The sequence below is a fragment of the Actinia tenebrosa genome, unplaced genomic scaffold (genome assembly GCF_029948245.1).
Source record: "Actinia tenebrosa isolate PJP-AT-01 unplaced genomic scaffold, QUT_ActTen_1.0 PGA_scaffold7__59_contigs__length_16204524, whole genome shotgun sequence".
NCBI lineage: Eukaryota > Metazoa > Cnidaria > Anthozoa > Actiniaria > Actiniidae > Actinia > Actinia tenebrosa.
This window is the reverse complement of record NW_028292584.1, coordinates 1,925,023-1,936,223: the sequence shown is the minus strand read 5'-3', so window position 1 is coordinate 1,936,223 and position 11,201 is coordinate 1,925,023. Positions and strand designations below refer to the sequence as shown.

The 11,201-nt window shown below is 31.9% G+C and overlaps 1 protein-coding gene and 1 long non-coding RNA gene across 2 annotated transcripts; both read left to right on the top strand.

Annotated features, from left to right (window-relative positions):
• Positions 1-39: 39 nt before the first annotated feature.
• On the top strand, positions 40-2,175 carry LOC148905323 (uncharacterized). Its single transcript, XM_089040268.1, has 3 exons — positions 40-409; positions 559-568; positions 732-2,175. Exons 1-3 carry the CDS (start codon positions 309-311, stop codon positions 1,080-1,082), a joined length of 462 nt encoding a protein of 153 aa, XP_088896394.1. The 5' UTR covers positions 40-308; the 3' UTR covers positions 1,083-2,175.
• Positions 2,176-3,906: 1,731 nt separating this feature from the next.
• On the top strand, positions 3,907-5,513 carry LOC148905322 (uncharacterized). Its single transcript, XR_016121757.1, has 4 exons — positions 3,907-4,037; positions 4,194-4,361; positions 4,678-4,938; positions 5,387-5,513. It is a non-coding gene; the product is annotated as an uncharacterized LOC148905322 (long non-coding RNA).
• Positions 5,514-11,201: the final 5,688 nt, after the last annotated feature.

Below are 11,201 nucleotides of genomic sequence, written 5' to 3'. Positions count from 1 at the left end.
AAACAAGTTTCTTCTAATCCAAACATGTTTCAGCGTACATGCCACTATCATTCAGTGGATGTTAATGATGTAATAATATAACCTAGATTATATATTTAGCTAATGAGAGCACATGAGAATTTGGTGCCTAGTATAGAAAAGAACACTATTATGAGTAGCAAAGATTACACAATAATTAAGGGTGAGTTTAGTGTGTTAACTGTTGATTCAAAAGGGGTTGTTCCCATTTGATATGCATAGCCTCTTTGATTTTTGATAGCTTTAACTTTGTCAAAGAAATCAATTCATTATACACCAACAATCATTTCATGGTATCTTTTGACATAGAAAGCTTATTTACTAATATTCCTGTGAAAGAAAGCATTGATCTTGAAGTTCGCTACATTAAAGAACTCAATTATTTACCTTAGCAACAAGGGGTACTCATTTCCTTTTTCATGGTTTATGCCAGGGGGGGGTGGGACTCTGGGAAAAAGTACCGGGGATGCTCATCCTATCTCTTAAAAATCCACGATTTGGTAGCTTTTAGGGTGTTAAATGCGAATTTTTGAAAATCAGCATTTTTCTGGTATCTCTTAGGGTGTTGGAAAAGGGGAGAAGCGTGCATCAATATGGCTTTTCCTAGGTGCCTTTTATACTGTATGAAATTTATTATTATTTGTTGTGGTATCTCTTAGGGGTTAAAAATCATTCAGCCACGCCCTTTTTTAAAGACTTCCGGTATCTTTTAGGGGTGTTTTTGGAAATTTTCAGTCAAGCATCCCTGGTACTTTTTTCCCGGAGTCCCCACCCCCCGGGGTTTATATTACGAGCAGGTTGATGGAGTGGCCATGGGTTCTCCCCTTGCCCCGTTATTGGCCAATTTATTCATGGGACACCATAAAGAAATTTGGCTCAATAACTATAAGGAATCCTCTTTAATGTTTTACCGTAGATATGTTAATGACACTTTTTGCTTATTCAAAAACAAAATGGATGCTTTAAAGTTTTTTGACTACATTACTTCTAAGCATGCAACAACATCAAATTTACTATGGAGAAACAAGATCATAATGTTTTGCCCTTTCTTGATATACGTATAGATACTCTAGTGACTGTACTTAAACATCTATTTATGGAAAGAAAACATTCATAGGTCTTACCAACTATATTAGTTTTTCACCACTATCATACAAAGTTGGTTTATTGTGCACTTTGATCAATCGCATTTAAAAGATCAATAACTCTTGGCCAGGCTTTCATGTTGACATAAAAAAATTTCTATCCGCAAGGTCTTATTGACAAAACCATCAAGTATTACTTAAATAAGATTTTGAATTACATCTAATTTAAAGGTATTACAAACTCCCTTTTATTGGTGAGTTTTCTAACATTACACAAAAGAAGACCAGCAGATTAGTGAGACAATATTGTACCAACATTGATATCAAGCTTGTATTTTGCCACCACTTGCAAAATAGGCAGTTTATTTAACGTTAAGGATGTAATCCCCAATGATATGCGCTCGCATGTTATTTTTAAATTTACATGTGCAAACTGTAATGTTTGTTATAATTGGTGAAACTCGTCGACACCCTAAAAACACACATCAAAAGACATCTCTCAGGGGACAAAAATTCTCATGTCCTCACACATTTTAAAGCCTCGGCAGACTGTCAAAATGCTTACTCAGAATGTAGCTTTGCAATTATTGACTGTGCAAACTGATTAGCAGTTAAAAATCAAAGAGGCTATGCATATCAAGTGGGAACAACCCCTTTTGAATCAACAGTTAGCACACACTAAACTTGTCCTTATTGTGTAATCTTTGCTATACAAAATAGTTTTCCTTTCTATATTGATTTGAGTCAGAAATTGTTTTTGATTGCATAATCAGTGGCGGATCCAGGGGAGGGGTGCAGGGGGTGCGCATCCCTCCCTGGTTCGACTTTGTGTGCCTACTTCAAAGATAACTAGATACTGTTTTTCCCTTTGATTCTAAGGGATGCATTTGTGTGCAGCTCCCCTCCCCTCACTGAACAAAATCCTGGATCCGCCCCTGATAATAAATGGAAAGGCGTGCAACTCCGGCCACCAAAATTCGCATAGACCCTCACTTGGAGCTCAATATTATACAAATTACTAAACCGATCTAAAATGGATGGTTGATTCTTGAATAAATTGTCTTTCCTTTAAGCTTCTTTTCAACTTTTGCTGTACGCACTGCAAGGGGACATGATTACAAATTTTAAATTAACATTTTAAAGATTCCAAAAGCAAGCGACAGGGTTGAACGCAGTCATTTGCTACAACCAACCTGGGGGAGGGAAGAAGAGAAACCAGCAGGATTTCAGTCCATTTCAGATAACTTGAGTAGCACTCAAGGGCCATTGCAGTGAGACAAATTATCTGACTTTGAGGGACCCTTGGTATTTTTTATTTGAAAAAGCTTTTCCCTGTTCCTGCTTTTCTGGTAATGAAGACTTTATGATCTTTGTTGACAATATTATTAATAAAATGCTGCTCGTTATTGACCTCTATCATGCAATTATCATACCTTTGTGCCATTCTAAAATGGATGGAAATCCTACTAGTTTGTCTTGATTACAGACTCACCTGGACGGTATCCGGAAGGTCACAGGTTTGATTCCTGTTCAATTGACTCAGAATTTTTTCTGAGTCCCCTGATTAGCTAGTGACAATTATAAACATAACTAATAATTCTCTTCTAGATACCATCCTTTTATCAAAAACATTTGTTATTCATAAATGGCAATGATAGCTAAATATATCATAGTGAAAATTTCACAATAAATTAAAAGGGGTCAGGTGAAAGCAATTTTATAGCCCCCCCCCCCCCCCCCCACCCCCACCCTGCCCATAAATAATATGCTATGTAATGACAGTGTCCCCAATAAAATATTATTAATTAAGTTAAATTATATCAAGATTTTTTTGTTCAAAATCACTATGTGAATAGTGTAGTGCTATGATTGCAGTATTTTTGTATGTGAAATTTTCTTTTCGGAGATCTGAACACTTGAAATATCAATATGCAAGTGAGATGACATAAATTCAAGACTAATATATTTATTATACAAAAATGCTATTGTGAAAAGTACTGCGTTTTTTTCCATTTGCAAATTATCCTTATAATGAAATATATGGCTTTGTACACCTTTGGGCTATTTCACTTCAGAACACTAAATCGCACTCCAAAAATGTAACACATTCTGGAGTTTACGTCATATCATTTGCATATTGATATTTCAAATCTTTATATCTTTGCAAAGAGAAGACCCCATACCAAAATACTGCACTGTTCACATATATATGTGATTTTGAGAATATAATTTTATCCTTGATATACACTTTAAGGCCAATCTCAAGGAAGTTGCATAAGGGTTCATAATATCTTTACAACATATATATACCAATGTATTCATGTGCTTGTGCTGTAACATATAGTAATTTCTTTTCATCACAGCTTCAACAGGAAATGAACAAGGTAGGAAAACCAGAGGAAAATTAAAATTTTACCTTGATTTTCCCAAGAACCTTCCCAATCAACAGAAATTATGTGACTTTCCAGAATGTGGATTTGGTCATAGAGTGCATACCATAAATCTGTGAAACAAAACCAAAAATGTCTTGTCTAATTTCAGATATTTTGCTGCTATTATTTTATAAAATAGTGGATATTAGTGGAGCAGAACATTGGGAACGAAAGCTAATAATTTATCTCTACCTTCTTAGCTAGTTTAAAACTATTAATAGTTGATAACTAAAATAATACAGCTTTTAAACGTACATGCATGGCTAGTTATTATTTCACAGATATATGGTTTGCACTCTAGTCCAGATAATAATAAGTAATAATAATAATAATCCTGAGTTCTATTGGTCCAGCTCGAACTACGGACTGACGCTCTTACCACTGAGCTAACCGGATAATAATGAAGATGCAATAACACTGCCTTATTAAGTTTCCATGGATATCCTGTTTATAACAAGTAAACCAATACTGCCCAATCTGTACCAAGCTACTGACGAAGAAAGTAAGTGAACTGGCACATGCAGTCCTTTGTTGAGTCCCTTGTTTTTCCAACAGGTACCCAAGGCTAACAGTAGAAAAAAAGACAATAACAACCAATCTATTAATGACCAAATTGAAGAAGTTAGCATTCATGTTCCTCAATATTTTGAATCTTCAGAGTGGAATAAGTTCCACGGCCTTCAATGAGCTCCTATTCTACCACACATGTACCACACTTCAATCAAACAAACCTTCAAGCTGGCCATGAAAATTCCAAGATACAAAGTACTCAGAAATCTCAAAACTCCCATGCTAAATAAAAATGTATACAGGTGTTGCACACAAAGTAAGTTAACTCATTCCCAATCTCAGGTACAAGTAACTCTTCAAATAATTGGGCATTTAAAATTCTGTTTATAATACCAAAAAATATTTCAGTCCACACCAAATGACCAACAATAATCAAATGAGGATCAGCTCAATTTGACACATTACGACTGCAGTACAAATATATATTTCATATATATTCTCATACACAACGATCAAATCCTTGTTCATTAATGAATACAGCCCTTTTAAATTCCAAAGCATCCTATGCAAAGCAAAACTCTATTTATCCCTGTTTTATCTTCATTCAATAACCTCACTTGATCCAATCTCAGGTAGTAGCTGCCATAATAGAACAAGGTGGGAGCAAATCATGTAGCTTCAAGTCCTTCCAATGCCAAATTAGAAGAGTCATTTGACTTGACCTTGTTATACGTGAGAATCCACAAGTTTTCCACAGTCTTCCCTGTCATATTATCTCCAGAGGCCTAGTGATCATACATGTAAATGACATGTCACCAACCATGGTGCACGTGCAAGAGAAGTTATAGTTCTATACAGTCCCTATCATGTTAAGTGTGGAGACTTTGCAACAGGTAAGACATTTGAAGAGCCAAAATTTATAAGGCAGTTTTGAGCCCGAATATCAATATGTGTTCCATAACATTTGTAAAATTTCGTCGGTTCCTTCATATATAATGTATAGCTTGAATCGTAGTCGAGAAACATTGATCCATATGAGTCAACAACAAAAATCTCCCATTCTAACCGAAAGAAAACTCAGTCTAAACCCAAATATTACAAATAAATGCAAGATCACAAGAGCTAGGTTACTTTTATTCCATACTATTGGTATTTACATTCGACTTACCTCTATTTTATTCATTGTACTGTCAGAGTGCTACATATCAATTCCATATTAAGATCCAGGCTTAAAACTTTTCATTCCAAAACGTAAACTTTAGCTTTCCCAGTCTACTTTAGTTTCCCCAATATAATATTTTGCTTTTGTCATATTAATTTTGTCTCCTTTCGTAAACACAGGGTACCCAAAAGCAAGCAGTCGGTTAAACACAGGGTACCCGAAAAGCCAAAGTTATTCTTCCTCTCTTATACTCGGACAAGACTCGGACATCCTCCGAAAAAGGATTTCACAACCAAGAGATTTTCAAAGTAACACAGGAAACCCAAGAGATTTTCCAGGTAACACAGGAAGCCCAAAACCCAAATTTTTTTTAGGTAGCACAGGAAGCCCAAAACCCAATTTTTTTCAGGCAGCACAGGAAGACCAAAACCCAAATTTTTTCAGACAGCACATGAAGCCCAAAACCCAAGTTTTTTCAGGCAGCACAGGAAGCCCAAAACCCAAATTTTTTTCAGGCATCACAGGAAACCAAAAACCCAATTTTTTTTCAGGCAGCACAGGAAGCCCAAAACCCAATTTTTTTCAACAGCACAGGAAGCTCAAAACCCAATTTTTTTCACCAACACAGAAAGCCCAAAACCCAATTTTTTAAATTAAGACAGGAAGCCTAAAACCCATTAATTATATTAATTATTGTAATATCTGAGTAACAAAAACAAATTATATAACTTTAAAGGTGTTCTTTAAAATGATATTGTTTATTGTTTAAAAATCAACCACACCCTAAATCCATTGTGTGATGTAGGTTCTCAAATTAGGCGGAAAACGCAGATTCTTTTTTCCGGCGGCGAAATTGATATCAACAGGGGAGAATGGTGCTGAATTCTAAACCCGGGATAGGTTTTTAATTACTTTTCTTAATAAACGCAAGGTTTGAAAACAATACTTGTTTTATTTCTATCGGAACAATAGAGTGCAAACACAGGAATCTTGTACTCTATTTCCAAAAGAACAATAGAACCGTAATCAATCTCTCTGAATTCATTATAATTTTGTATATCGTGTTTTACATCGAAACAATTGAATTTAGGTCTTAGTTGATATTTTAAACCAGTTCAAACGGACGGGCTCGGTTTTGCATTAGAATTCAAGAACTCGGGTCTGCGGCCCTCTGTCTTGAATTCTAATGCAAAAACTCGTCCTAGCGTTTGAACCTTTATGTAGTATTTGCATTCAATTTTAGGATAAAATAACATGACTAAAAAGAAAAAAGGTGTCGGATTTAACATTTTGACAATTTAAAAACAAAATAGACTAAGATATATAAGTTGAGTAGACTTTAAAATAAATGTGCTTAAGTATTTAAAAGGACAAATTTATAAAGAGGATATAAGAAGTGCGCGCGAAGATACGAAATTTATCTTCGAGTGTTGAAAAGATCTCTCACAAGCGAGCACACAAAACGAGTGAGAGATTTTCAACACGAGAAAATAACTCATATTCAAGCGTCCATTAAATATTCTGTGTATTATATAATTATCAATAAAAGTATGTTGTAGCTTTTTCAGGCAATTTTTGACGTATATTTTTTAATAGCCATCGCAATGGTGTTATCTTCACACGTCAAAATATTTTCACGTGTGAAGATATCAATTTTTCGAAAAAGAGTAAAATAGATATTTCATTGAAAATAATCTAATAAAACGTTCTCTTAAGAGTTGAATAATAAATTCAAATTGGTGGAAAGGAGTAAAATATTTAAGAATTCGCAATTATTATTTTAATCTAACAGTTTTATATTATTTTATTATTTATTTTAAAATTGAAAGTTCTTTTGATTACAGTGAAGGAAAGATTGCGTTTATCAGATTAAAGTAAATATTCTGTTTTATTCTTTTTAATTATATAATTATCCTATAAAAAGCAACTTAATAAGCTTTGTTTTATATAACAATGTACTACTAAAATTTCGCATGGTAATGATTTTTTATATGTATCAGTATAAAATAAATATTAAATCATAATAAACGTACCTGTTGTACATTCTTTTTAAATTTGAACAATAGTTAAGATTAAAAATAACTTGGCTAATTAAAAAGTATCAGACATTTTTGTTATTAAAATTTAACAAAATATATAATAGAAAGTAATGAAAATCAAAAAATAAAGTGATCTTATTGCGTAGGTATATAGGGTTTTAAATGATTCACAGGAAACCAAACGTTGCAAATAAGAAGGTAAATTCTTAGTGTTCAAATTCATATGCTTAAAATCTAATAAGAAAATTGTTTGTAACGTCACCATACCTTAATGTTTGTAGAATTGTTTAAGCAGCACTTCAGGCATTTTTGATTTTAAAACGTGCAACAAAATTATTAATTGAAAGTAATGTCATTCAAAACAATTAAAGTTAGATTTAATACCTTACGTTTTTTGCTGATACGGGAAAACACTGTAAATCATAGAAAGCAAATCTTTAGAAACATTTGTAAGTTTTTAAAATATTAACTTTTTAAAAGAATCATTTTTTGTCATTTAACATGTTGAAAGTTATATCATGAAAGTAAATATACCTAAAAGTATTTTAAAAACGAAGTAACAAGATTAAACAGTAGTTTTAAATGTCAATAATAAAATATTTACGTTGCGCAAAATAAATTTTCTTTCAATCAAATTAGGAAGTACGTTCATAAAGCAGCACTGTTACACGTTTCTCTATAAAATTTAGCATGAGATTACGAATTCAAAGTTTTAGAGTTAAAAAATCAAGACTTCTAAGTTGTATTTAAAGTGTATATGACACGAAAACATTCGATCATTTAAAATGTATAGTTTGTTAGTAATAATAAATATATAGTAACAAAATTTGTTTCAAAAGCTTATTTCTTTAGATATTTGCGAAAGTTAATCCCAATTTGTGACGTCATTTTGTTGACACGTACTCTAGATTCAGTAGTAATGTACTAAATATAAATTGTAATTGATATAAATTAAACAACAAAGACATATTTTAGTCAGCTTCATTTGATAGCCTACGTAGTACTCTTCCAATGTTGGGAATTTGAAGTGTACTACTTGAAATTAACATATTTCGTGTATTTGCAACTAAATCTGGACATCACAACTCGTGTAAAATTTTTTGAATTTCTAGAGAAATACGTTTTCGGAACAAATTTAACCGTGATGTTCTTAATACTGCCAATAAACAACACGTTCTTAACAATAAAATTTTTTTCGTGTCATATACACTTTAAAGCTTTGCTATAAAGTGAAACAAATGAAACAATAAAATAATCGCAAATGAAACAATAAAATGATCTTTCAAAGGATTTAAAAAAATTTAATCTCGCAACAGTTTTGCTATAAAAATTACCAAAAAATTACAACTGAGAGTAATGTGAATTAAGAAATCTTCTAAAGTGCTGTTATGCCTTTTCAATTTGTAACCAAAAATTTACACTCACACGATAATACACTGGAAATCAAACATAAACGATCTTTGGAAAGTATTAGGTTTTTTTTTTAATATAAACGGCTTTATAGAAAGTTAATTACTTTTAGTAAATAATATGTTCAAAGGCAGTTGAACAATTATACCTAAAAGCATTTAAAGCAAACAGAAAAAGAAAACACTTAAAAAACAAGGAAAACACGTTCCGTATAGCAAAGTCTTTTTGATATCAATTTTCATATCATCAGCTAACAATTTTGTTATAAAATGTACCATGAGATTGCAGATTGAAAAAATTAAATATAAACATGTGCTTACGTCAATCAAAAACAAATTATACCTAAAACGGTTTTTCAAACAGTTAACAATAAAAAACGTAATATATATGAGAATTTTTTTGTATGACTGACGTTCCGTATCATAAAATTTTTTCTTAAAGTCAATAAGTCAAAGTCAATTAAGATTAATAAATAAATTGATCTTAATCGCATTATCAAATTTTTAATACAAAATTTAACAAGATTATTCAAGTGAAACTTATGGCAAATAGAAACTTAAGTTTGTAAATAATAGCTAGTAAATATAACGGAAAAACAAAACACTGCAAATGAAACAAAAAGAATCCTAAAATAATTCAATACAATTTGCTGTTTGAAAAGTATAAAAGAAACATAAAAAAAACTTTCTAGAAACAATTAAATTTTTAATAATATAGCATATTCACATATTCAAAGGTCGATCATGAACAACTCCGATAAAACAGTTCATCTTTATCAAAGCATGATTTCTACAAATTTTGTAAAGAACATTTAATATCTGACTTGTGTAAAACATGTTATCCATGGTAACAGATATGCGGTATTTTCTTCACTATTACTACGGGCGACAGTATGGAAATATTCATAGTTAACTCTCATAGATATAAATATATAACTGATTTTCGATCATTTCTTCAAAAGAGCAATGCTATTCTTAGATTTATTTAAAACGTATCACGTTCAAAATGTGCCTTAAAAAGAAATAGACTTCTATATTCATTCTTATACCTTTATTCAATAATAATTAAAGATTCAGTAAAAGTTTCTTGAATAACAAAATTAGCGTTTGAATTCGCGATTTTATTTATACCGCAAGTCTACAAATTCAAAGTTGTCATTCAAAAACATGTTTAAAAAATTTCAAATTTATAATAACACGAAAACTGTTTTTTTTTTCGATTATCCACTTGCAATTTGATTATCGTGTGATAATCTCTAGCGATCAGCGCGCGAGATTTTAATTAGTTTTTCTTTTTATTTATTTTAGCTGAATTTAAACTTTATTTTCCTTAAACCCTGCTTAAGACAAATCTGATGTTATATTAACTTTCTATGGCCAAAATGTGTTTGTTAAACTTTATAAGCTAGATACATAGTGCAAGAAGTCCACTATAGTCCACTTATTTGATATAAGTCAGCAGGTGATGCTTTTGGTTATGTTAAAAGTTTTAAAAGTTTGAATAGTTGAGTTCAAATATTTTAGTATTACTTAAATATTAAATTGATGTAGAAATTTTATAATTACTAAAAAACAAAACTAAAAAACTATACTATTTAGGATCTTGAAAGTTAAAGCAACAGAGGTCCCACGCCTTCTTCTCTGAATAACTGGTTAAGGTATCTTCTCTTTTTTGGAAATCTATTACACCAATAGACATGACTTTAGGCATTCTATATTATCTGGGTTTTTGCTTCCTGTGCTTCCTAAATAACGTTTTTTGTTATTGAGCTATTTTATTTTTAAATGTTTCGCTTTTGGAGTCCTGTGTTACATGGAAAAGAATTTGAGTTATGGACTTCCTACGCAAGCATGTTAAGGCCTGGGATTTTGTTCAAAAGGGCAAAAACTACTTTTCACCATAGATTCCTCAATTTTAGATGTAATTAAATGCGATTGCAACAGTTATCCTTATTTCGGGTGCTTAACTTTTTGGATGTGATTCCGTGTATCCTTAAAAAAATATGGGTTTCGGTAACCTGTGCTATTTGAAAACAATTTGGGTTTTGGTCTTCCTGTGCTAATTTCAAAAATTTGAATTTTGGACTTCATTTGCTAACTGAAAAATATTTGGGTTTTGGTCTTCCTGTGCTAATTTCAAAAATTTGAAATTTGGACTTCATTTGCTACCTGAAAAATATTTGAATTTGGGCTTTCCTATGCTTATTTAAAAATTTTGGATTTTGGACTTCCTACCGGAAAAATATTTGAGTTTGGGCTTCCCTTGCTACCTAAAAAAATTGGGTTTTTGGCTTCCTGTTGCTACCTAAAAAAATTTTGGGTTTTGGGCTTCCTGTTGCTACCTAAAAAAATTGGGTTTTGGGCTTCCTGTGCTACCTAAAAAAAGTTGGGCATTGGGCTCGCTGTGCTACCTAAAAAAATTTGGGTTTTGGGCTTCCTGTGCTACCTAAAAAAAGTTGGGTTTTGGGCTTCCTGTGCTAACTAAAAAAATTTGGGTTTTGGGCTTCCTGTTGCTACCTAAAAAAAGTTGGGTTTTGGGCTTCCTG